Source organism: Cetorhinus maximus, chromosome 1 (assembly GCF_964194155.1).
Source record: "Cetorhinus maximus chromosome 1, sCetMax3.hap1.1, whole genome shotgun sequence".
Lineage (NCBI taxonomy): Eukaryota > Metazoa > Chordata > Chondrichthyes > Lamniformes > Cetorhinidae > Cetorhinus > Cetorhinus maximus.
Genome location: NC_135879.1, coordinates 128,532,923 through 128,560,702, shown reverse-complemented (window position 1 = coordinate 128,560,702; position 27,780 = coordinate 128,532,923). Strand labels below are relative to the sequence as shown.

The following is a 27,780-nucleotide window of genomic DNA, read 5'->3' as shown; positions in this document are numbered from 1 at the left end:
GCGACAACTGTGGACTTTAGGTGCATTCCTATTTCTCCTGTCTCCACAGGAAGGTTTTTAAGAAAATGTATTTGTTTAGGAAATGACCATTTGTGGGTGGCTGGTGGCAGTACCAGTCCTGTTCATTGCTGTCATTATGTCAGTAACAACAACATATATTTATATAGTGTCTGCAATATAGTAAAATGCCCAAAGGAGCAAAATTTGACACTGACAAACCCATGGAAATATGAGGACTGTTGACCAAATGCTTGGTCAAAGAGGTAGGCTTTAAGGAGCATCTTAAGGGATAAAAGTGAGGTAAAGAAGCAGAGGGGTTTAAGCAGCAAATTCCAGAGTTTAGGGGCCTAGGCAGCTGAAGGAACAGGCTCCAACGATGAAGCGATTAAAAGCAGAGATTAAAGACAGGTTACCTAAAACAGACATTAGGGATGGAATCTTCTGCCCATTCAAGGAGATAAGGAAGGAGGTGGGATGGCCTGAAAATTAGGTGAGTTGGCATCGGGACCAATACCTGATGCCCTCCTGCCTCCACCGGAAGCAAGTTGTGTGGGATATGCCATGGTCGACCTTCCCACCCTGCCTCCACTTGAGACCCTAAAGTGGCCAACTAATGAGTACTTAAGGGCCTTTTCCCGCCTCCGCTGCAATCTTTTCAACTCCAGGCTGGCCTGCACAACTGGTTAAACTGTGCGGGCTGCATGTCAGTTGGAGAGGAGGTGGTCCCTTGATCTGCACTAATCTGTTCATGATCAAGTGCATGGACATGGGGTAGTGGTTTGGCAGCTGACAGCCACCCCCCTGCTCTTGCTGCTGACCTCCATGGCGCCTCTTCCCCTGCGAGCCCCATCCTGCGAGGTACCCCAATAGCACTTACCTTTCTCCTGAGTTGCCCTGTGATCCTGGGACTCCAGGGGGTGTTTTTTCAGCAGCAGCCACAGCCTCCTCCGTGGCGTTGCTGAGTGCAGGAGCTACTAGCCTCTGATTGGCCAGCATCTCTAGGCTGGCTAGGTGCCGTATCTCAGGGGCTTCAGTCAGGAGGAAGACCCACCGCTGTCCTCTTAACAGCCTGAAAGGCAGAAGATAAGGCGGGCTTTCCTCCTAAGAGTCAGCGCAGGTGCCTCGCCGCTTTTTCAGGCAGCGTGCGAGACATCCACCAAAAGTGGAAGATTCCACTCTAGGTGCCTCAAAGTGGAACCCCTTGCAGTTACGGTACATCCCTAAATTTACATGTGGTGCCTGTAAAGCAACGTGTGAGTAGTGAATGGCACCTGACACCCTGAGGATCCCTGCTAGCCTAGTGATGCCATGTGTTGACTTTGTCTGTCTCTTTGCATACAGAGCGTCAGTGACCTCTCTAACAGTGAATGGCGAACTTTGAGGTGTTGGAGATGTCGCCTGCTCTTGCCTGGAAGGAGCCTGACATGAAGAAATTGAAGGCTACTCTCACATTTACAGCCTCTGACAATGTCATCCTTGCCACAAATGGGTGGCAGACATCAGTGAGCACCCCAGTAAATTGAAGACTGTGCACACACTGTTCCTCACTGAGGTTGAGGTAGGAGACTACTCCTTGAAGAATCCAGGTAGATATGGCTTCCTGCTGAGAATGCTTTGTCTCGCTTCCTCTTCTTCCACCTTTGAGTGATTTGTTCTCCTCTGTGTCACCTCTGCTCATTCTGCCTGTATTGCTGCATGTTTAGTTTTTTTCATTTGTTCATGGGATGTGGGCATCACCAGCCAGGCCAGCATTTATTACCCATCCCTAGTTGCCCCCTAGTTCAGAGGGCATTTAAGAGTCAATCACATTGCTGTGGGTCAGGAGTCACATGTAGGCCAGACCAGGTAAGGACAGCAGATTTCCTTCTCTAAAGGACATTGGTGAAGCAGGTGGATTTTTACAACAATCGGCAATGGTTTCATGGTTATCAGTAGACTTTTAATTCCAGATTTTTTATTGAATTCAAATTCCGCCACCTGCCATGGCAGGATTCAAACCCAAATCCCCAGAGCATTACCCTGGGTCTCTGGATTACTAGTCCAGTGACAATGCCACTATGCCATCGCCTCCCTTTGCTAAGTTAAGAGAAGGCATTAGCTGGAACTTTCAGATCAAAAATGGCACCACTGGAGTCAAATCAGCATTACGTGTTGAGTAACTCTATGATCTACCTACTCTACATATTTCCAGTGTGTGCTCCCAGCATCTGCGCTAACAACCTGAATAAAATGGCGTCTGGTGCGATCAACACCAGGAGTGTGTGCATGTGCCGCAGTCACCATTTTGGACTGAAGCAGCAACTTTAGATGAAAGTAGGAGCAATACCCAACATGAGTTTTGCGACACATAATTCTCTGTGTATGTGTGAGAGAGAGGAAAAAGCTACTGAACCTTTTCACACCCAAGGTAAGAAACTGCTTTGCTGACTTAAATCTACAACCTCCTTTCGGTCATCAGGAGAAACACAAGTTTAAGGAGCTGCTTATAGCACAAGCTAACTTCTTCAGATATACCTTCAAACTGATCTTCAAACATATTCAAAAATATTTCTATATTTCAATACCAGTTTTTGGAACAGAATACCATTTTAGAAATTGCATAGTTAATAATTAAAATGCTTAATGAATTTCCTGGTTGTGACGGTATTGAGTGATATTTGGCAGCTTCAGTTATTTCTGTGAAAGTCAGTTTGTAAATGCCCAAGTGCTTCAGTTAAGTTTCATTGGCATTGCTGATGTAAGCTTGGTATTCTCTAAAGTACGTTCCTAGTCATCATAAAACTGACTTCATTTTACCTTTAAACAGTTTTGTTTCATAGTAACAATAAAAGAACAAACCAAAATTCTTACCCGAGCAGAGATATTTCTTGGCTTTACTACTATCAATAGTTCCTCGCTGCTGCAGTAAGGTTACAGCAGTTTTGAAAATGTTCTTGATCTCCTCTGATATTTTCATCCATTTCTTGACAGTGGGAGAGTTTACAGTTGTATCTATCTACACAACACAAAATGAAAGATATCTTATTCTTTTTATTTGTTTATGGGATGTGGGTGTTTATTGCCCAACCCTATTTACCCTTGAGAAGATCTTGCCGAGCCACCATCTTAAACCACTGTAATCCATATGGTAAAGGTAGTCGGAGTTCTAGGACTTTGACCCAAGGATGATAAAGGAACGGTGATAAATTTTCAAACCAGGGTGGGTTTGTGACTCAGAGGGAAACTTGTAGGTGGTGGTGTTCCCATGCACCTGTTGCCCTTGTCCACCTAGCTGGTTAAGTCACTGGTTTCAGAGGTGCTGCTGAAGAAGCTTTGGCGAGTTGCTGCAATGCATGTTGTAGATAGTACACAATGCATCCATATGCATTGGTGGTGATGGGAGTGAATGTTTAAGGTGACTGACTAATTCCTAAGTTGGTTGATGTGTAAGGCTTGGATGCATTATATTGCTCAACATGAGAGAAATTAAATTGTTGGGAAATACAAACTTAATGGCACTTTCTAAAGGGTGTGCAGGATAGAGGGATGTGGGGGTGCATGTGAATAGCCCTTTGAAGGTGCATGACACATTGAGAAAGTGGTCAGCAAAGTATATGGGACCTTGGGCTTCATAAATAGAGGCATTGAGTAGAAAAGTAGGGAAGTTAAGCTGAACCTTTATAAAGCTTTGGTTGGGCCCCAACTAGAGTATTGTGTCCAGTTCTAGTCACCACAATTTAGGAAGGACATGAGGGTCCTTAAGTGGATGCAGAGGAGATTTACAGGAATGGTTCCAGGGATGAGGAATTTTAGCTAAAAGGTTAGGTTTGAGAAGCTGGGATCATTTTCCTTGGAGCAAATGAGATTGAGGGGAGATTTGATAGAAGTGTACAGGTTTTTAAATGGACAAGGAAAAGCTGTTCTCGTTATCTGACAGTTCAAGGACTAGGGGACACAGATTTAAGGTTTTGGGCAAGATGTAGGGGGCATGTGAGGAAGAACTTTTTGATGCAGAGCGTGGTAATGGCTTGGAACTCGCTGCTCATGAGGGTGTTGGAAGCAAAGATGAGCAATGATATAAGAGGAAACTGGATGGGCACTTGAAGGAAATAAACCTCCTGGGCTATGGGGATAGAGGGGTGAAATGGGACTTACTGTCTTGCTCCATAGAGTCAATGGACTGATTGGCCACCTTCAGTGCCATAAATGACTCTTCGACTCTTTGACAAACTGTACCTCATCTATACCTCAGGATTTGTAATACGTAGCACAACCTGGGCATAAAACTACTACTTGATTTGTGTTACTGATCTGGCCACTGATTCACTGCTGAAGTCTCCAGTATATAAAAAAAAGCGATTGAGAGATTAGAAAACCAAATGAAATTTAATATCAGCTTTGGGAGAAAAACTCAAAATTATTTTGAGGGATCTAATAGTTGGATATGTAGAAAAACATTGCCTGTTAATGGGCATCCAGGAAAGGGAGCCAATGTTTAACTAATATACTGATGTATTTCTAAAATATTACTAACATAGTGAATAGAAAAAATATAGTTGATATTTTATACTTCGGTCATCAGGGAGATTTTGACAAGGTTCCACATTGCCGATTGATGGCAAAGGTAAAATGTTATGGTTTTGGATGAAAAGTATAGCATTGGATTTTTAGCTTGGATACAGGAAATAGAAGGAACATATAACTGAGATTCCCCAAGACTGAAGGTGATAGCTAAACAGCATATAATTCACATAAGTGAGAAATGACGCAACCCATTTGAGGAGATTTTAGATCTTTTAGTAACCGGGCCAGTGAGGGGCAGCTGCAGTTCACTGGCCTGAATTTTTTGGATGGCGGGGTCTATTTGCTGAATGTCCCAGCAGACTCCGACTGCTCCGCAACCATTTCACACTCAAATGAACGTGAAGTAGTTGCAGGCGAGATTTCCGCTCCTCACTCGGGAGGAAATCCCACTTTAGAGAACTGCTGGCCAATCTGATTGGCTGGCAGCACTGTGGTGGACAGAAAAAGAAATGCAGGAGGACACCTGAGACTCAGTCTGGGCACCAAGGCCCAGGAAAGTTCAAGGGTTCCCAGGGTCTCAGCGGGGAAGGGAGGTCTGGAGGGCACCGAACCTTAAGGTGGGGGCCCGACTTCAGAAGGGGGCTTCTGATGGAGGTGGCCCACACCCCATTTCCCGCTCGAGATGTAACTCTGTTGATTTTCAGCCTTCCCCCATACAACTTCAATCCTCCCACCAGCCTAAAAACTGAGGCTGGGTGGGAAACGGCCCTTAAGTGGCCAATAATTGGCCACTTTAGGGCCTCAACTGGGACAAAGGTGGGCTTCCCATCCGATGTCTTGCTTGTCTCAGTGTAAAATTGCTGTGTGGTTGGGGCGGGCAGGGAATACTGTCCCTTCAATTTCACGCTCAACCACCCCCACCTAAAAAACTGCCAGTGGGGGAGTGTGTAAAATTCTGGCCAATATGACTATCTATGCAAAATAATTAATATTAGATTAAGGAACCAAAAGATTCCTGAATGGAACAGTGATACACCAAGATGTCCAGCAAACAGAGCTCAGAGGCTGCGGTGCATATTTTTCAATGTTTAGCTGTTTGACAAGTCACAATAATGACAGTAAGTGGATTGAAATTTATAGGATCATAGAATTATACAGTCCAGAAAGAGGCCATTTGGCTCATTGTGCCTGTGCTGACTCTTTGAAAGAGCTATCTAATTATCCCAACTCTTTCCACATAAATGTTTTCCCATCAAGCATTGTCCAGTTCGCTTTTGAAAATTACTGTTAAATCTTCCTGAACCAGGCAGTGAAATCCAGGTCACAACAACTCCAAAAAGCACATCTCATGTGCAGACATAGTGATTTGTAATAGTATACAGATAGGCATCTGGGGGATAATTTTCATCTTCACCACCTATTATTAGAAAATTGGATGGGTTCAATAATGGGCAAGAAATCTGTTCTGCCAAAACTTCCCATGAAGTTCCCTTCAATTCTTTAAAAAAAAAGGAACAGGAAAGGATCAACATAATTGGGGCTTCCGCACCAGATTTAATGACCCTGCCTATTAAATGCGCTTGTGTGGATGATGAGTGAGAATAGGTTCTGTTGTGATGGTCTCACAGTTAAATAGTGTGCAGGTACTTATTGGGCAAAATCTTGCCCTCGGATGTTGTGCGGGCCCCACCGGCTTGGCAGTGGGTGGGCAGCCGACCCCTGCCAATGAAACGGGGCCCGCCGCCCTTTTAAGTGGCGTCCCCGAAGGGAAGCGCTATGCGCTTCCTGTTCCGGGGGGGGAAGGGAATCCCCATCTGTCAAAGTGCGCTTTTTCGCGCATGCGCGTGGAAGAGCGCACTTCTCCCTGAGGCAAAGTCCTGTCTCAGGGAGAATACTGACAGTGGAAAAAACTTTAAAAATAGAAACATTAAAAAATTAACATGTCCCCCTCATGCGACAATGCCACATGAGATGGGACATGTTAATAAAGAACACATAAACTTTATTATTTTTTTACAAAACGGACTTGAAACTTCATCCCGCCAGTGGATGAAGTTTCATGAATAATCAGGAGCCCACTGGGGCTCCTGGCCTGCCCGCCAGCCTTAAGGTTGGCCAGCCTTAAGGTTGGCCGGGCAGGTCTTTCATTACTTTAATGATCCTGTCAATGGCCTCAATTGGCCATTGACAGGTTGGCAGGTGGACAGCTGATTTTGCTGTCAGTCCACCTTCCTAAAAATTTAATTGGACCGGGACGACGTCGGGGGTTCCGCCCGACATCATCCCGCATCATTTTCCCCTCGGCGAGTGGGCTCTGCTCCCAAATCGCCAAGGGGAAAATCCTGGCCATTATCTGGGCTCATATATGAAGAATGGCCACATAGGTGAGGGTTAACATGACACACCAGGAAAGGAAGGAGAGAAAGAAAAGGGGGAAAATAAATAAAACCTAAACTTAACTGGGTAAGTTAATGTTGGGCTGGATTTTACAGCCACAAATTGGGCGGGCTGCCCATCCCTTGCAAACATAAAATACGGAGTGATGGCGTCGGGTCAGCAATACGATGTCATCACGTCAGTCTCCAATATAACGAAAGGTGAGTGCATGTGGAACTCAGCAGCTGGCCCGCCATTTTTAAATGACTAATTAATAAGCTAATGAGCTTGTTAACAGCCCAATCTTCTGCAATTTTTCATTTGCTCACTGCATTTTTCAGGTATTGGATGTGAAAATGTTTGGGAGTCCTTTATGGCAGCTGTGACGTGGTGACACAAGCGTGGGAAAAAAGGTCTGCCACCAGGACCATGGCTGAAGATTCTGCTAGTGAAAATGGCAGCATCTACATGTTTAATTTCTTAGTTTTTTCAGCCTTCAATAAAAAAAATGTGATTCAAAGAGCAGGAGGCCTCTTAACTCGTAGCTGAAATCGACTTCCTGAAAGTGATGTGATGCTGCAGAAATACAGCAGCACTGTCTGAACTCAACTTTTAGTTGATAGCAGACTGTAAATAAGTGTCACTGCATATACTGATCTTACAAAGAAATGTAACCTTAAATGTCCGTATCTTCTCTAACCTATTTATTTTACGAGACAGTGTCAGATTTTGCAGGAGTAGGGCTTCTTGCCAGATGTCCCATTAGTTTGGCTTTTTTGTGCACTTTTAGGTTTTAAAAATGTTTTATAAATTCATTTTTATGGGATGTGGGCTTCGCTGGCTGGGCCAGCGTTAATTACCATCCCTAATTGCCCTTGAGAAGGTGGTGGTGAGCTGCCTTCTTGAACCGCTGCAGTCCATGTGGTGTAGGTACACCCACAGTGCTGTTAGGAAGGGAGTTCCAGGATTTTGATCCAGTGACAGTGAAGGTATGGCAATATATTTCCAAGTCAGGATGGTGAGTGACTTGGAGGGGAACTTCCAGGTGGTGGTGTTCCCATGTACCTGCTGCCTTTGTCCTTCTAGATGGTAGTGGTCGTGGGTTTAGAAGGTGCTGTCTATGAAACCTTGGTGAGTTTCTACAGTGCATCTTGTAGATGATACACACTGTTGCCACTGTTCGTCAATGATGGAGGGAGTGAATGTTTGTGGAAGGGGTGCCAATCAAGCGGGTTGCTTTGTCCTAGGTGGTGTCAAGCTTCTTGAGTGTTGTTGGGTCTGCACTCATCCAGGCAAGTGGGGAGTATTCCATCACACTCCTGACTTGTGCCTTGTAGATAGTGGACAGGCTTTGGGGGGTCAGGAGGTGATTTATTTGCCGCAGGATTCCTAGCCTCTGACCTGCTCTTATAGGCACAGTATTTATATGACTAGTCGAGTTCAGTTTCTGGTCAATGGTAACGCCCAGGATGTTGATAGTGGGGAATTCAGCTATGGCAATGCCATTGAATGTCAAGGGGCGATGGTTAGATTCTATCTTGTTGAAGATGGTCATTGCCTGACACGTGTGTGCTGCAAATGTTACTTGCCACTTATCAGCCCAAACCTGGATACTGTCTAGGTCTTGCTGCATTTGGACATGGACTGCTTCAGTATTTGAGGAGTCGTGAATGGTGCTGAACATTGTGCAAACATCAGTGAACATCCCCACTTCTGAACTTATGATAGAAGGAAGGTCATTGATGAAGCAGCTGAAGATAGCTGGGCCGAGGCACTACCCTGAGGAACTCCTGCAGTTATGTCCTGGAACTGAGATGATTGACTTCCAACAACCATAATCATCTTCCTTTGTGCTAGGTATGACTCTAACCAGCAGAGAGTTTTCCCCGATTCCCATTGACTCCAATTTTGCTAGGGCTCCTTCATTCCATACAGGGTCAGATGCTACCTTGATCTCAAGGGCAGTCACTGTCACCTCACCTCTGGAGTTCAGCTCTTTTGTCCATGTTTGAACCAATGAGATCAGAAGCTGAGTGACCTTGGCGGAACCCAAACTGAGCGCCAATGAGCAGGTTATAGATAAGCAAGTGCCACTTGGTAGCATTGTTGATGACTCCTTCCATTACTTTACTGATGATCAAGAGTAGACTGATGGGGCGGTAATTGGCCGGGTTGGATTTGTCCTGCTTTTTGTGTACAGTGCACATCTGGGCAATTTTCCACATAGCCGGGTAGATGCCAATGTTGTAGCTGCACTGGAACAGGTTAGCTAGGGGCGCGGCAAATTCTGGAGCATAAGTCTTCAGTACTATTGCCGGAATATTGTCAGGGCCCATAGCCTTTGCAGTATTGAATGCCATTTCTTGATATCACGTGTAGTGAATCGAATTGGCTGAAGACTGGCGTCTCTGTTTCTGCTGGAAGTGTGACCCAAGAGCAATAGGGCATTTAGGTTCTGAGTGAGCAACAGAAAAAACAGTGTATTTCCTTAACCAATGATATTTCGAGATTGGGAAATAGAGCAAGGAAGGTGAATTAGGATTCAATGTCAAATCAGGTACAGGAAGAAAAAGGGAGGGAAAGAAATATTGGATTAAGAGAGAGAGAAAAGAGGCATAAAATAAAAGTAAGAAAATTATTTAAAAATTTAACATTTTAAAAAATCTCCTAAAACAATACTCAGCAGGAAAGAATTAGACTCCAGATTTATAATTGTTTACCTTCTGGGCAAGAGAAGTTGATTAGCAGCCATTAGCAATCAACACATCGTTAAAAAGGAGGCTGTTAATTACTATACTTGACTTTCTGTGGTGAGATTAAAAACCATTATTGTGCACAAATGCTTAGTTTCATGAAAATCATGGGGAGGGTGAGATGCAGTTAAGATGCTAACAAATGGTGAAGTGGCACAAATCAGTCAGAATTTTTGGAATTTGCAATTCACTTCATTGTTACAAGCTGATGGGCAATTTGTACATTAATAACCGAGCGTTGGGTAAAAAAAGCAATCGAGCAGATGCCATTACTTTTTCTGCAAAATCTGGCCCTATAGTTCTTAAAAAACTGAGCATAAGGGAAATGCTTGGTGGGACGAGGGGTATGCAGCCACAAGGGTATTTACTGCCTATACAATTTTGAAAATCAGGCCATTGTATGTATTTAGTAATGGGAGGGCTCTAGAGATCATTTACATTAAATTATTTGAAATCTATTAAACAGGAAAATAGTGGAATGTAAGTAGAGGTTCACACTTTCAAAATTCTCCCCCCCACAATATCATCCTCTGTCAAATTATATTGAGATAAATTTCAACAGAGGTTTTCTAGAGCTTTCCTGTAATCCTGGCGAAAAGTGTAAACACCACTTATGCCATTTTAGAATCATAGAATGGTTACATCACAGGAGATCATTTGGTCTGTTGAGTCTGTGCCGGCTCTCTGGAAGAGTAATTCAGCTAGCCCCACTCGCGTGTCCTTACTAGCTAGCCCTGCAAAGAGTAATTCAGCTAGCTCTGCAAATTTTTTCCCCTCAAAACTTATCAAATTCCCTTTTGAATCTGCTTCCACAGGCAGGATTTTACCGTCGGCAACTGGGTGCGGGGCCCGCTCACCGACGCGTAAAATGACGCAGGATGACGTCGGGCGGAACTCCCGACGTCACCCCGCCCCATTTAAATTTTCATGAAGGCGGGGTGACGCCAATTGAGGCCATTGACAGGATCAATTAAGCAATTAAACGACCTGCCCGTCCAACTTTAAGGTTGGCGGCCAGGCCAGGAGCCCCAGCGGCCACTAGAAAAAACACGAAACCTCATCCACTGGCAGGATGAGGTTTCATGTTGGGTTTTAAAAATTTTAATAAAGTTGTTATGGAAATTATGAACATGTCTCAACTCATGTGACATTGTCACATGTGGGGACATGTAAGGGAATTTTTTTTCCCTCTATTTTTAATATTGTTGAAAGTGGAGCCGATTTCCCTGAGGCAGCACTTAGCCTCAGGGAGGTGAGTGCACTCTTTCATGTGCATGTGCGAAAGAGCGCACTCTTGATTTTAGGGATCCCCATCCCCGCCTGCACAGGAAATGCATAGCTCTTCCCTGCAGATGTTAATTGGCCCGCCTGCGCAAAATGGTGGCGCGGCCCGCGATTGGGTCAGCTCCACCTGCCCGACGAACGGAAAATTCAGCCCCACCATTCTGTTGGGCAGTGCAGTCCAGATCATAATCACTTGCTATGTAAAAAAGGTTTTTTTTTATCTCATTCTACTTTTGGTTATTTTGCCAATCACCTTAAATCAGTGCCCTCTGGTTCTGGTTGCTCCAATGTTAACAGTTTCTTTGTATCTACTCTGACTAGACTCATAGTTTTGAACTCCTTTATCAAATTTCCTTTCAACCTTCTCTTCTATAAATAGAACAACCCCAGCCTCTTCAAGCTATCCATCTAACTGATGGAATTATTCTTTTCTGCATCCTTTCCAATGCCTTCACATCCTTTGTAAAGTACGGTATCCAGAATTGGGGACATTAGTGGTTGAACCATTGCTTTATAAATGTTCCTTATACCTTTCTTGCTTTTGTACTCTAGGCCTCTATTTATAAGGCCCAGGATCCCATAAACTTTTGTAACCGCTTTCTTCAACTACCCTTCAATGATTTGTGCACATATGTCCTCAGGTATCTCTGTTTCTGCACCCCCTTTAGAATTGTGCCATTTAACTTAAGTTGCCTGTCCACTTTCTTCCTACCAAAATGTATCATTTTGTTTCTCTGTATTAAATTTAATCTACCACAGGTCTACCCATTCCTGTACATTGCCTGTACATGTCCTCTTGAAGTCTAGCACTATCCTCCTCACAGTTCAGAATTCTTCTAAGTTTTGCATCATCTGCAAATTTTGAAATTGGTGAACCCCACTGTATACATTCCATTATCTTGCAAAACAACTGTTTACCATTACTCTCTGTTTCATGTCCTTTAACCAATTTCATATCTACTGTCCTTTTATTCCATGGGCTTCAACTTTGCTGACAAGCCTGTTCTGTGGGCACTTTAACAAATGCCTTTTGGAAGTCCATATGCACCTCCACAACCGCATTACCTACATCGACCCTCTCTGTTAGTTCATCAAAACAATCATTCAAATTATAACATGATTTGCCTTTAACAAATCTGTGTTGGCTTTTCTTAATTAATCCACACTTCTCCAAGTGATTGTTAATTTTGCCTCAGATTATTTCCAAAAGCTTCCCCACCACTGAGGTTAAATTGACTGGCTTGTAGTTGCTGGATTTATTTTCATATCCATTTTTGAACATTAAAAAATATTTGCAATTCTCCAGTCCTCTGGCACCATCCCTGTATTTGAGGGCAATTAGAAGATTATGATCACTACCTCTACAATTTCCACCCCTCAGAAACCTTGGATGCCTCCCCACCAATGGACCTGGTGACTCATCTATCTTTTCTCAGGGGTTTCCGCTTTAGTTAAGTAAAATATTAACTTCTCATGGAGGTATCCATGGAAAATGTTATCCTGTTATGTTAGAAAACAAGAATGTAAAATTTAGTGTGAGTCAAATAAATTGGGGGTGAAATTGGCCTTTGGTGAAAGCAGGAAATAGGCAGTAATGCATTTACTGTTTTATATTGCACCTGATAAGATTGTCAATGGAAAAGAAAATCGGGCATGATGTAAAACTGGCTGCTTATTTGCAACAACCTCTTTTGTGGTTGCTACTTGATTGCAGACTGAGGGGAAACATAAAACTACTGATGGCACTTCTGGATTTTCAGGTTTAATTGTCCATGTGCGGAATCCAGAAGTTGCTGTCAGTTTCAAAGGAACATTGGCAGTTTTGCCGTCATTACTACCACAAAATCCAGGCTAATGTATATTAAACAACATACTGTTGCTAGCTTTGGTAGCTAAGCACAGGCTTAGTTGATGGTCACAAAAAATATGACTAGGCATTAAAATTTAAAATAGGGTTGTGTACTGAAGTATTATGTATGAAAATAAGTATTAACCTTGGCTCTGTTGTTACATTCTTGCCTTTAAGACAGTAGATCATAGCTTCAAGACCCGCTTCAGTGACTTGAGCACATAATTTAGGCTGACGGTGCCACACTGCTGAAGATGAGAAGGATTTTGCAGTTGGCAGTTGTTGAATCTTTCAGCAGTCACCGTCATCACTGTGAAGCTGACAGCCCATGTTCGCCCATGAATAGTTAAACGTGGGAATCCGGATGTTGCTATCATGATACCCGCTCCTCCACAGAGTGTGCTTTTAAATCCTCACAGTTGTTCAGGAATCGTAGAATTATAGGGCATAAAAATGCAGTTACATTGTGCCACGTGGTCTACCTGAGGATTCTTGTGCACCTGAACTCACTGAATGTGTGATACAGTGACACGATTGGGCTGATGCAGTGCCAGAATACCAAACTTAGTTTAAAAATTTTTAGGCAGCGTCTTCATCGTTCACTCCTGAAAGAAGAAATGTTATGAAGGAAGATGGGCCATGTACTCTGGCTAATTAAAGGGCCACTGAGGTGCTTTTGACTTACTTGTGCTAAGGTAAAGTTTGTGGGAAAACTGCAGTCATTGCTGGAGCAATTTGGAAGCTTTTGCTGACCACAGAGAGTGAGCAAATAACAATGCCTTACATAGGTATGGTGGCAGCAATTGCAGTGCCACCTGATGGCTGAATGACCTCCTTCTGTGTGGTAGCGGGTGGGAAAAAAGATGTTTTACCCGCCATCTACAATGATGGCTTTTTGCACTGAATCGTGCCAAACCCGCCTCATTAATAATGCATTCCCGGGAAACACGCCAGATCTCTGGCAGGGTGGCCTCCGATTCCCCCAACCAGCCATCACCTCAGACTTTCAGTAATCCAAGTGCTGTATTTAAAGGGTGCCCCTGCACAGAGCTAGAAGTCTCTAAGGGATCAGAAGTTGTTGGAAAGTCATGACTGCCAAAGGGAGGAATCATGCTGGCTCCAAATTTAGCAATACCTCCCTGGGCTGTAGAGGTCCACTGTCAAGTCCTCTGCCCCCACTCTCGGTGAAAACCAAAAAGCGAGGTCACCAATCCAGCATGGGAGGCAGTGGCAGTCAGCGCTAGTGCCCTGCAAAGGAGGACAGCCACCCAGTGCCGAAAGAGGGTGAATGAACTCCTCCGTTCCGCCAGGGTAAGTCACTCTTCTCATCACTCTCAACTTCCAAACCCATCACACATCCACAGGGATTTCACTCATTGCCAGTTTAAGGGACATCACCATTCACTCTCACACACACACCTTCATCTGCCCTGCGGATCATCTCCTCATCCTGTCCATGGCACCACTCACCACCCACACATGCTAGGCATCCTTCTCATCTGGCCTGGCAGGCGTCCTCCTTCTCCTCTCTCCATCTGTATTCATGCAGCACAAGCTGGCACATAAGAAAAGGGAGAGGTTGCAGACTGGTGGAGGAATGCCTGACATCAAGGTCCTTACAGACTTTGAAAATAGTCATTCAACCGGCCAACGACAATCTGGACCATTCCTATGCTGATGGTGAAGTCAGCAGTGCTCAATCAAGTGAGGATCCAGCAGTGCAACATCCATCAGACAACCATGCTATGAGTCAGTTCCCCTGATCCGCAGTCCCCTGCCATGCACTAATTATCTCTCCTTGGTTTTGCAGGCACATATGGGGAGCAGCTGAGGAGGTCCATGAGCCAGGTCCTTGACTGAAGCCCCGATGACACCTTGGGAGAGGAATCTGTTGGCACCCTAATTGAAGATCCATCATGGCACCCTCCACCAGTGCAGAGATAAACTCCTCAGTGAGACCTAGTTCTAGAGTAGCCTCGGGGTCACAATGTGGTGAGCACATCGCACTGTCTGATCCATGGCAGGTGGAGGCAAGGACTTGCCAGGTTTCCGACCTCGGAGGCTGGAGGCCAGAAATCTGCTGAGTCCAAGTCAGATAAGCCTCTGGACTCAGTCATACCTCAGTTGCTGGAGCTGCAAAGGCAAACTCGGGAACATCAGGGAGGGATGCCAGCTGCACTCCTCAGATTGCAAGGCACAATGGAGGAGCCAATCTGCCTTCAGTCTGAGGTGATATCGCTAGCATGACAACGCACCAAGGTCAACACTGGTAGGATGGCGGCTGGCATGGAGACCTTGGTCCAGGACATCGGTTCTGCACTGCTGTGCGGGCTGATCTCCATCGCTGACGCCATAGTTAGCCTCCAACAGCATCAGGCAAGAGGGGTGCAGGGCAGCTCGATCTCACTCCAGCTTCCCCTTCTCCTCAAGGAGTCAGCCAAGTGCCGTCGGGCGCCCATAGGGAGGAGGACCAGCAGATTCATACCCTAGGGAATTCACCCAGGTGACCCTGGGAGTGTCCGGTTCATCTGAATCCCCTCTTCCTGTAACCCCAGCAGCTCCAACTCCACAGGTTGAGGAGGATGCCACTGACACATAGCAGGAACTGAAAGCAGGCCAGGGTCCTCCAGGTCTCCGCCCTCCAGAGGACACCCGAGGTCATCGCAGTCAGGAGCCTGCCTCCTCCTCCACTGTGAATGTCAAGGGAGCACCATGATGTAGTGACAGGGTTAGGAAGGTTAAGAAGATGTAGTTGCACAGCCTGGGCACAGGTGTTAATCGCTTGTACGTAATGGTCACTATTGTAAATAAACTCCCGAGAATGTCTCCTTGTTATAATGAGCAGTGTTCATATCATTCAGATGTGAAACCTTAGTTCCTGTACAAGATAAAGGCAGGTGTCTCAGTCCAGGGCCTCTTCCCTGTGCAGTGTATAATCTTCAAATGTTCACAGATGCAAGTGGAGGATGTCATCATCCTCCATGAATCTTGCGGTAATGAAGGCCTCCCGAGCGCGCCTGTCTTGTTTGGCCAGTGCAATGGCCTCATCACTGGCGTCCTCGCCTTCGAGGACCTCATCACCATCATCTCCTTCGACATCCTCTTCATTGGAGGAGACGTGCAGCTCTTCCATCTCCTCCTCAGCCAGATTCTCCTCCTGTTGCAGTGCCAGGTTGTCGAGAGTGCAGCAGGCGATGATGATGCGCGACACCCTCTGGGGACTGTATTGCAGTGCTCCACAAGACCTGTCGAGGCACCAGAACCTTATTTTCAAAATCCCTATTGTTTACTCCACCAAAGTCGAGGTCACAGCATGAGCCTCGTTACACCGTTGCTCTGCTGCAGTCTGAGGCTGCTGCATGGGCATTATTAAGCATGTCCTCTGTGGGTAGCCCTTGTCCCCGAGGAGCCAACCCTGCAGCTTCTCTGGACCCTCGAAGATGTCGTGGATCTGTGACCTGCTAAAGATGTAAGAGTCGCGGACGATCCCTGGGAATCATGTGCAAACCTGTAGGATGTTTGTGTGTTGGTCGCACACCAGCTGAACATTCAGTGAGTAGAAGCCCTTGTGGTTGATGTAGTTGATTGCTTGCTGTCATGCGCCACATGAGTGCACCTATGGAAAACCTGAGATCTGTGCAAATCCCAGTGCTCTTGCTTCCTGGCTTTCCTGATCCCAACTGAAATGCACAAAGTTTTGTGTCTTCACGAATATGGCGTCCGTGACCTCCTTGATGCACTTTTGCATGAAGGCTTGTGGGATCCCGCACAGGTCATATGTGGAGCCCTGGAAGGAGCCACTGGCATAAAATTTGAGTGTCACGGTCACTTTCATGGATACTGGATGCCCTCCTTGGCCTTGTGGTGCCAAATCTTGCAGCAGGTGGCATATGTAACCGACCAGTTCCCTAGACATGAGCAGTCTTCGGAGACACTGGTTCTCAGTCATCTGCAGGAATGACACGTGCCATCTAAAGGCCCTGGGTCTAGTGAGGCACCTACAAACGAAGGCTCTCTGTGGATCTTCAGCTGCACGGGCAGCAGGCCCTGCCACCCATTCAGCTTGTGGGAGGTGCTCCTCCCTTTGCCGAGCCAGGCGCCTCTGCTGCTCTCTTCTTCTTCCCTGCTCTCTGAAAGCCATGAGGCATAGCGCTACATCAACAGGCTTCACGATCCTTATATTCTCCTCTTGCAGGATTTACAAGTGGGTTAGCATAGGCATACTAAGAACCTCTCTTGGTTAGGTCTGAAGGCCACTTCACACATGCAGGAGTGTGCTGACCACCACTTGGATGGCCAGTGCGTTTCATGGCTGTCCGAAACCCCACCCACCTCCACCCCACTCGACCGATTGGTGGCAGCTTCGACTACTGGACTGCATGCTGTGATCTCAGCTCGGACATTCTCCTAACCTGCACAGCAAGGCTGCGCTGTTAGCTTGATCCATGATGGATACTGGTTCAAACCTTAATAAAGACATTGCAAGGGCTGTTAGCGCCTCCACCAGTGATTGCGTCATGGCCAGCTTTTGCAAGAGGATTCTACAACTTGCCCAGACAGCCAATTGCTCTGCTGCCCCCTGAAATGGACATTAATTTGCAGTCTGTGCTCAAGGGGTGTAAAGTTCTGGATCATTTGGTGGCACTTCATGCTTTTGTGTAGCATGAGTGGCAGAAAGGCTTCAGAGGCCTAACTCCTTGCATGTCAATGGAGCTGCAACCGAACAGTCTCAGTTGCGGGAGAATGCTCACTTTTGACAAGCTTTCCCAAGTGCGTGGCCACTTCCCTCACCGCACCCCACTTTCCCTCACCCACCCCCGGCATTTAGTTGAGTATTTCCTTCACTCTGTGCTGCCTTGCCCCCGCACGTGTGCCCTTGCCCTGGCACTGCACTGAAAGCCAGCCGGGAAAAAGCAACTGGCCCGAGTCACCCACGAATGCACAGTGCCTCTTCTTTGATGTCCTATGGGTGATGCTCATGAGCACTGCACAAGGTGTGTGCACTCACCTCTGAGTTCCCCTTGAAGTTCAGGGCGCCAGGTGCACGTCTTTTCAAGGCAGTCATGAAGCACAACGTTCTGAGGCCACACCAACGTGGGCGGTAAATTTGACGTGGAAAGATGATTCTGGCGAGCTTATAATCAGATGCTGAAGTATTGAAATTAGGTTCCTGACGTGCAGCGGTGGGAAACGTGGCCTGCTATTGACAGGTGGAGCGGACAATCACAAACTGGTTTCACAATGGCGTAAAACTGATTTTTGGCCTCCTTGCCATATTGTTCCCCCCCCACCCCCACAATGCCAACAGGGCAGGAAAATTCTGGCCTAGGACTCTTTGTGACTATAGAACATGAGTAGAACATGGAGAGGAGAAGGCAGAGAGGGCAAGTTCTGTGAGGAGGGAGGAACAGGAGGCCACCTCCATCACATCGACCCTACGACTGAAACCAGAGGGAGGACAGCCCTCCTAGTGGCATGAAAGTTACCATCACCCTTATACTCTACACGGGATCCTTCCAAATGGGAGCAGGCACCATCAACAACATATCACAGTTTGCCATGCAGAGAAGTATCAGGGAGTTCACAGAGGCACTGTAGACTGGGAGAGGGGAATTATTCCACTTGTCCTTGGGGTGGGAACACCAGGATGCAAGGGCATGTGGAATTAGCAGGATAACTGGCTTCCCAATAGGAGGAGGAGGAGGACAAGGTAAGGAGGAAGCCACATCCACGAGGGAGTGAGAGAGGCTGCATTGCGAGGCTTTGCTTCAGTTAAAATGAATTTTCCCACTCCTAAAGTCTGCTAAAACTGTTCACTATTCCAGGACCATCCTGGAATGAAAGGATAACTCCTGGCTTCTTTTCTTTCCTCCAAATCACCTTTTTAAATCCCTCTCCTACGTCTCCTCCACCCTCACCTCCAACAATAGTGCAAGGAGCTCATGAGCTTCTTTGTCAATAAGCTCATCCACCTAATCAGCTGCCTTGGCTGGGTTCCTCTATTCCACCAGCTCATGTTGACAATCTTTCTCTAATTTTCCCCCCTGCCCTATCCCTCAATTTGCATCTTTCTCTAGTTTCTCTCCTTTCTCTCCTCATACCCGCTCTGAACTCATCTTGTCCTTGAGACCCACCATTTTCCTTGATCCTATTCCCACCAAACTGCTGACCACCCAAATTCCCTTCCTGGCCCCCATATTAGCTGATACTGTAAATGGTTCTCTCTCAAGAGGCGTTGTCCCTCTCTTCTTTAAATCTGCCACCTTCTCCCCTCTCCACAAAAAGAAATGAGCCTTGGTCCCACAGTCCTCACAAACTACCATCCCATTTCCAACCTCCCCTTCCTCTCCAAAGTCCTTGAACATGTTGTCACCTCGCAACTCCATGCCCATCTTTCCTGGAAATCCTGAATCCCTCCAATCATGTTTCAGCCTCTGCCACAGTACTAAAACAAAAAGTCACAAATGTCATTCTATGTAACAGTGACAAAGATACATGATCCCTCCTTATCCACCTTGACCTGTCTGCAGCCTTTGACTTGGTGGACCATAACTTCCTGCTCCAATGCCTCTCCTCTGTTGTCTAGCTGGGTGGGATTGCTCTTACATCTGGTAACATTTTTATCTATCTTATCATCCGACTTCACCCATCTCAGCTAATATGATACTGAAACCCTCATGCCTTTCGTTTCCGCTACACTTGACTATTCCAATGCACCTGTCTGGTCTGCTACATTCTTACATTCTACCCTCTGTAAACTCTGATTACCCAAAACTCTGCGGCCTTTGTCTAAACTCGCAACGAGTCTTTTTAGGAACATGGGACATAGGAGCAGGAGGAGGCTATTCAGCCCCTTGAGCCTGCTCTGTCATTCAACTAGATCATGGCTGACCTTCTAACTCAATGCCACCTTCCTGCATTATCCCTGTATCCCTTGATGTCATTGGTATCTATCGCAAATAGAAATAAATATGTACGATTTGATAGGCCTTTACAGAGACATGGCTACAGGATGACATAGATAGGGACCTGGATATGAAGGGTTCATGACATTTAGGAAGGACAGGAAGTTAGGAAAAGGTGGAGGGTGGCTCTGTTAATTAATGATGGTATTAGAGATGACCTAAGTTTAGGAAACCAGGATGTAGAAGTGGTTCGGATTGAGATGAGGAATGATAAAGGCAAGAAGTCACTTGTGGGAGTGGTGTACAAGCCTCCTAATTGTAACTACACAGTTGGACAGATTATAAAAGAAGAGATAATGGGAGCTTGCCAGAAAGGTACGGCAATAATCATGGAGGATTTTAATCTACATATAGACTGGAAAAATCAGATGGGCAAAAGTAGACAAAGTGTTCATAAAATGTTTTCGGAATAGTTTCTTAGAACATCACGTTCTGGAGCCAACCAGAGAGCAAGCTATACTAGACCTAGTATTGAGCAATGAGATAGGATTAATTAATGACCTCCTAGTGAAGGCCTAGGTAGCAGTGATCATAGTATGATTGAATTTTACATTCATTTTGAGAGAGAAACGAGTGCGTCCAAGACTAATATTTTAAACTTACATAAGGGCAATTATGAGGGCATGAAATCAGAGCTAGTTAAAGTGAACTGGCAAATGAGGTTAAGGGATATATCAATAGAACTCAGTGGCAGACATTTAAAGGGATATTTCAGAATACACAGAATATATACATTCCAGTGAGAAAGAAAAATTCCAAGGGGAGGGCCCACCATCCGTGGTTAACTAAAAAAGTTAAAGACTGTATCAAACTTAAAGAAAAAGCATATAATTACGCAAAGAGGGGTGGCAGGACAGAAGATTGGAAAGAATATAAAGAACAGCAAATAATAAAAAAAGATTAATAAGGAGGGAAAAATTAGAGTATGAGAGAAAGCTAACTGTAATATAAAGAAGGATAGCAAGAGTTTCTATAGATACTTAAAAAAGAGTTAAAAAACAGCATTGGTTTTATAGAGAGTGAGTCTGAGGAATTGATAATGAAAAGTAGGGAGAAGGCGGACAAATTAAATAGGCATTTTGCTTCGGTCTTCACCATAGAGGGCACAAGTAACATCCTGGAAATAGCTGTAAATCAGGAAATGGAAGGAAGGGAGGAACTCAGGAAAATTAAAATCACAAGAGAAGTGGTGTTGAGCAAATTTTTGGGGCAGCGGGCTGACAAATCCCCAGGTCCGGATGGGCTTTACGCTAAGGTCTTGAAAGAAGTGGCTAGTGAGATAGTTGATGCACTGGTTTTAATTTTCCAAAATTCCCGATATTCGGGAAAGGTTCCATTAGATTGGAAAGTAGCAAATATAACTCCTTTATTCAAAAGGGGAGGGAGACAGAAAGCAGGAAACTATAGGCCAGTTGGCTTAACACGTGTCATAGGGAAAATGTTAGAAGCTATTATTAAAGATGTTATATCAGGGCACTTAGGAAAATCCAAGGCAATCAGGCAGAGTCAACATGGTTTTGTAAAAGGGAACTCATGTTTAACCAATTTATTGGCGTTCTTTGAAGGAGTCACATATGTTGTGGATAAAGGGGAACCAGTGGATGTACTATACTTAGATTTCCAGAAGGGCATTTGATATAGTGCCACATCAAAGGTTATTGAAGAGAATAAACGCTCATGGTGTAGGGGGTAACCTATTGGCATTGATAGAAGATTGAACGGCTAACAGGGAGCAGAGAGTTGGCATAAATTAATCTTTTTCTGGTTGGCAGGATGTGAAGAGTGGTGTACCACAGGGATCTGTGCTGGGGCCTCAACTTTTCACAATTTATATAAATGACCTGGATGAAGACACCAGAGGATTGGTTGCTAAATTTGCTGATGACTCAAAGATAGTTAGGAAAGTAAATTGTGAAGAGGCTACAAAATGACATAGATAGGTTAAGTGAGTGGGCAAAGATCTGGCAAAAGGAGTATAATGTGGGCAAATATGAAATTGTTTAATTTGGCAGGAAGAATAAAAAGGAAGCTTATTATCTAAACGGTGAGAGATTGCAGAGCTCTGAGATTCAGAGGGATCTGAGTGCCCTAGTGCATGAATCACAAAAGGTTCATATGCAGGTACAGCAGGTAATTAGGAAAACTAATAGAATGTCATAATTTATTGTGAGGGGAATTGATTACAAAAGTAAGGAGGTTATGCTTCAGTTGTACAGAACATTGGTGAGACCACATCTGGAGTATTGTATACAGTACTGGTCTCCTTATTTAAAGAAAGATGCAAATACATTAGAAGCAGTTCAGAGAAGGTTTACTAGACCAGAAATGGCCAGGTTGTCTTATGAGGAAAGACTGGACAGGTTAGACTTATATCCACTGGAACTTAGAAGAGTAAGAGGCAACAGTTGAAACCTTTAACATCCTGAGGGGTCTTGACAGGGTGGATGTAGAGAGGATGTTTTATCTTGTGCGATAATCTAGAACTAGGGGTCACTGTTTAAAAATAAGGATCACTCAGTTAAGGCAGAGATGAAGAAAAATTTTTTCTCTCAGAGGATAATGAGTTTTTGGAACTGTCTTCCTCAAAAGGTGGTGGAAGCAGACTCTTTGAATATTTTTAAGGCAGAGCTAGATAGATTCTTGATTAACAAGGGGGTGAAAGGTTAATCGGGGGTAGACAGGAATGTGGGTTGAGGTTACATTCAGATCAGCCATGATCTCACTGAATGGCAGTGCAGGCTCAAGGGGCTGAGTGGCCTCATCCTGCTCCTAATTCATATATATGTTTGTATGTATATCTGTGCTTCACTAATTCTGCTCTCTTGAGCAGCCCCAATTTTAATCACTCCAATATTAGGGGCTATGTCTTCAGCCACCCGAGGCCCTAAGCTCTGGAATATCCTTCCAACACCCTTCCTCCTCTCCACTTCATTTTTCTCATTTAATACCTTCCTTAAAACCTACTTTTGATCATGTGACCTAACCGGCTGAATTTTACTGGCTTCCAAGTGGTGGGTACAGAGGTGGGATAGCTGGTAAGATAGTGAAGGGCCACTTGGGAATTGTTGCTTGTCACTGTCCTGCCGTTGGGAAGTTTCCCAGAGGTGGGTTGCGAGGTGGATCGTTTGCTTATTTCATGAATGTGGGCAGTTTATTTGCATAATTAAGGCCCATTTTATGCTGTCACTGACAATTTGCTGACAGCAGAGTGTCCCCTCCAACCCCCCACTGGATGGGGTGGCTTCCAGCTTCACAGAGCCAGAGGCTCCAGCCCAAAGACCAGGTCATGGATACAAAAGGCAGCTTCTCAGGCTCCAATGATCCCTCTGGCGGGGTTTGATCTCTGAGCAGCGTGGCCCACCACCCTCAGCCATCCTGAACTACACTTTTTACTTACCTGGCTGAGGACACCTCCATTTTGAGGCACCCCGAGGTCTCTGGTGTGCCTCAGCAGCAACCACCTCTCTCAGTAGGACTGCTGAGGCTTCAGAGCTGCCACCATCCTTGTTTGGGTAGTAGCCCGCAGGTAAAATCACTGAGTTGGTCCTGCTGTTGGCAAGTGGGGTTTCATAACTTGTTTTTTGCCCTGATGTCAGGGTCTTGAAGCCCGTGGTAAAATTCAGCCCGTGTCTCCCCTGTAGCTCTGTGTCACATTTTATATCACAAATTTCCTGTGAAGTCCCTTGGGATGTTTTATTATATTAAAGGCACCATATAAATATAAGTTGTTGGTATGGTAAATGCGACTCCCCTATTCCCTAACTGTACATTAATATCAGGTTTCCCATCTTAAAGTTACCTTGGTCAAAACCACTCAATAAGGGCCAACAGCAAAAACTTTAATTCAGTAACTTTATCCAGGAATACATCATTAATACAAAAAAACTAATCACTGTGCATCCACTTACAGCTTGTGTTGAGGTGTGCTTACCCAGTTTTGTGCTTCAACACCGTCTTCTTCTTAAGCAGTACCTCAAGATCGAGGATGACTTGCTTCAACTTCGGTTCAATGATCTGTAACTCCAATTCACAAACTGCAGACTCTGTCACATGCGGGGCAGGACGTGCTTGAAGGGTTGGGTAGATGAGTTATTTCGAGATTTGTGTGCTCTTTTTGACACTTTAACTTTGCTTTTGCATGTCCCAGATGAAATGTCTCGATGTGTTCGGTGCCTTCCTGAATGAACCTTGTCCATTTTGGTCAGTCACAAGCCAGGGACTCCCATTAGTCTGCGTGAATGTTCGACCTTTTCAGGGATGCTTTGAGGACATCCCTAAAGCGTTTCTGTTGTCCTCCTACGACTGCGTTCCGAGTAGAGCAGCTGCTTCAGGAGACCAGTGTCAGGCATATGAACAACATGTCCTGCCCAGCGCAGCTGGTTTTGAGTGATTAGCACCCCGATGCTGGGCAATGTTGTATGTTGGTTGTGACTGGCTAAGGAATGATTGCTGAGACATAGGTATGTCAGGACTATAACTGGTTTATTGGATAAACATAACTAGATACAGAAATACAAGACTAGGGTTTTCCAGCCCCGTTGTAGCCGCACCCGTTGTGGGAGATTTGGTGGCCTAGCCAAAAGTCCATTGACTTTCGGTGTGCCTCTAAGATCCCAGTGGCAGGCAGGGTCGGAAAATCCCACCCTAGGTGTTACTCAGTCTAAGCCATGAGCATTTTTCCTCTTGACCCTTAATCATGTGTCTCTTACATCACCATGTAGGTGGTACTGTTTCTCCAGTCCCACACATTAACCCTTTCAACTCTGATCGCTTTAATACTACAGACAAGTTGGCCTGGGAGGGGACACTACAGTTGGACCACACTGTCTTGCCACCAGATTTAGAAGATCTTGCACTTATGTTACTTCTTCAGTGCTTTGAGGTGCCTGCTGTAGGTTGTCCAAATCTCCAAAACATATAGGAGCGTGGGACTCACTGCTGTCCGAAGACCATAACCTTAGTCTCAGGTTTGAGATGCTGGTCCTCAAATGTTCTGTCAACTGAAGGGCTGAGCTGGCACATTGGAGGCAATGGTGAATTTATTCTTCTATGTCTGACCTTTGTTGAGAGGAGGCTCCCAAGGTATGGGAAATGGTCCACATTTTCTAGGATCTCGCTGTTGGTCTTAACTGATGGGAGGATGTGTTGTGCTGTGGGAGCTGGTTGGTAGAGGAGCTTAGTTTTCTGGATGTTCAGTGAAAGGCCAATTTTCTCATATGCTTCGAGAAGGAGTCAATGTTGACCTGGAGCTCAGTTTCTGAGTGAGCATGCACACCAGCGCCATCTATATAATGAAGCTCTATGACTGAGGTTGGTGTGATTTTGGTTTGGATTGAAGGCTGCACAGGTTGGGCAGTTTCCCTTCTGTTCTGAAAATTATTTCCTTGCCTGTGGGTAGTTTGCTGGAGGTGAGGTGCAGTATTGCAGTGAGGAAGATGAATAGGAGGGTCGGTGCGATGACAGTGTCTTATTTGACCCCAGTCTTCACTGAGATAGCATCTGTGGTGGTTTCATTGGTGGCTTGCATGTCATCATACACATGGCTACCCCAGTGGCTGAAGCATGGCTGATGGAAGGCTGCTGATTTCAACTTAGGAGACTTCAAATTGTCTTGCAGCATGCCTTTGTGTCATTCTGAGCCTTGAGGGCCCAGCTTCAGGCTTCAGCACCTCAGTCATCTTGGGCAACAGCAGTCTGGGCTGGCTGGCTGACAGGCAGTCTGTCAGTAACCCTGCTATTGCCTATGTGAGAGCACAAATCCTGTCACCCTGAGACAGGACAGCAGATTTGTGCTCCACAGTATCATTTCCACTCCCATGGAGTGGTGGCACATCAGCAATCTTTTTACTCTGCTGGAGCATAGATTGCTGGACTGCTGTGAGAGCCTGCAGGCCCTTTTGAGTTGAGATCCACATCCACAATGCCTGCATGCAAGCCGCTAGGGATCTCATGGCTTCGGTCCGAGTTTCCCATTACAACACTGATACATGGGGAGACCTCTGTCTATGCTGCAGACAGCAGCCAGCAGATGCTCCATCATGGGTTGGTCTGGCAGTGCTGCCATGGAGCTGCCTCTCAATTCCACAATGGAAAGGATAGACCCAAGCTCTGTGTGATGCCTTGTGCTATGGTGGAGCCAGGCTCCTCCTTGCTCCCAGCCAGTGACAGGAGCTGTCTGATAGGACTATCAAAGTCCGTAGCATCTCAAAGTGCATCACCATCAGAGTTTTCTTGTAATCTGCATCATCGAGATCCTCACAACCGAACTCACTTGCGACCTCATCCTCTGAAGAGTTCGAACATGAACCAACCCTATCCCTGTCCTGGCTACAGCCCACTCTTACCACATGATTCACTTTGTGCAGGTCCATTACTCTACACTACCCTCTTAAGGTACACATTGTGCCAGTATCTGAGTTAGTGGCTGAGAATGTCAGGTCGAATGACGGTGCTTCTTCTTCATCAGAGGTCTGGTGTAGTTCTCAAGTTTTCACATGAGGCTGCAGTGGCTGGCCAGCTGACAGTTCTTGACTACTTTGGAAGCAGGGACTGAGGGGTGAGGGAAACAGATTGGGGAAGGAAAGCAAGAGTTCCACCGTCACTCCATCTCCAAGTCATGGCACTTTTCATGTTGAGGGTGAGTGAGTGAAGAAAATGCATATAAGGCAACAACTTACCATCATCCTCAATAGCCTTGGCAGTGCTGGGTGCCACGTGTCCTGTGGGATAGGTCCCGAAGATTCTGTGGGCCATCTCCTCGAGTGTGCTGAGGGGGATGCAGGCATGCTGGTCCACGATGGGTTTCTCTCCTGTGCAGTGCCACCTTCCCTGCAAGAGGGAGGGCAGAATGGCAGTGACTGAGAATCAATGTACTTAAGTGATGTGACTGCCATAGCTGAATAGCTGTAGGTTTACATAGACGTGGAGAGGAGTGTGTGTGGCTGGCATGGACTGAAAGGTGTCTGTGGGTGAGATGCATAAGGATGTTAGGGGTGTGTCTAGAGTGCTAGAGACTAATGCTGAGTGAGTGATGGGGCTGTGTTCATTGAGCAGCATGAGAGGTGGGTGGTGTAGTGGGTGAGTGATGTACTGTGCAGGTGCATTCACTCTCCTTGACCACCCAACTAAGGTCACATAACTCTTTTCGGCACTGCTGCCCTGTTCTGGGTGCAACACTCTAGATATAAATGCTTTGTCATGTGTTCCCAATGACTTCTGCAATGGGAATGGACCCAATGGATTGAATAGCCTCCTTCTGCGCTGTAACCATTGTATGATTCATTTTTGAAGGCTTGCGGCTTCCCAGAGGGAAATATGGCCTCTTTCTTGGCCTCCCCTGTCTGACCAGTGCCTCCAGGAGAGTATCACTGAAATGGGGAGCCCTTTCCCAGGCATGGTGTGACATCCTCCTTCTCACGCAATGCTCCACACTTGCAGTGCATTGCTGCAGTTTCCATTTTATAGGGACTGCACCTTTAAAAAGGGAAGGCTGCCTGAAGCATGTGACTTATTCGGATCACTCTCCCTCCGCCAACTCCACCGCCCCACCCCCGAGGTGTGCAGATGTTGTTGGAAGCATTACAGAGACCAGTTTAGCACAGGAGCTGTTCAGGGCCAAGCTACCATAGGGATGAGATGGGTGCACCAACTTTACATGTTGCCCACCTCGTTTTGAATTAGCACCGGTAGGTAAGAATCACAGTCCTGATGCCCCAAAAATGAGGCTATCCAATTTTTAGTCTAGGAAATTTTAGAGCACAGGCAGCCAGCTCACCAAACCTGCAACGACTTGCTGAACAAACTATCTATCTAGATCCATTGCACTGCACTAATCCTATCTCTTTAATAAATGTTATATTTTTAAACTATTTATTTATTTTACTTTTTAAAACTATTGTGGATCCTGCTGCCACCACCTCTACTGTTAAGACATTCATTCAATGTTCTAACAACACTTTGCACATAAACAAATTCTCCTAACCTCATCTCCTCTTAACCTTCTTTGGTTTCTCTTCATAATTAAAGCTTAATACTGGTTATATTAACTTCA

At 45.6% G+C, this 27,780-nt stretch overlaps 1 protein-coding gene across 1 annotated transcript in view; it reads right to left on the bottom strand.

Annotated features, from left to right (window-relative positions):
• nwd2 (NACHT and WD repeat domain containing 2) overlaps positions 1 to 27,780 on the bottom strand; it is a 146,928-nt gene that overhangs the window by 14,039 nt on the left and 105,109 nt on the right. Inside the window, exon 5 of the mRNA XM_078553985.1 lies at positions 2,851 to 2,995. Within this exon, the coding sequence (XP_078410111.1) occupies positions 2,851 to 2,995 (145 nt within the window). The remainder of the gene's footprint in view (positions 1 to 2,850; positions 2,996 to 27,780) is intronic.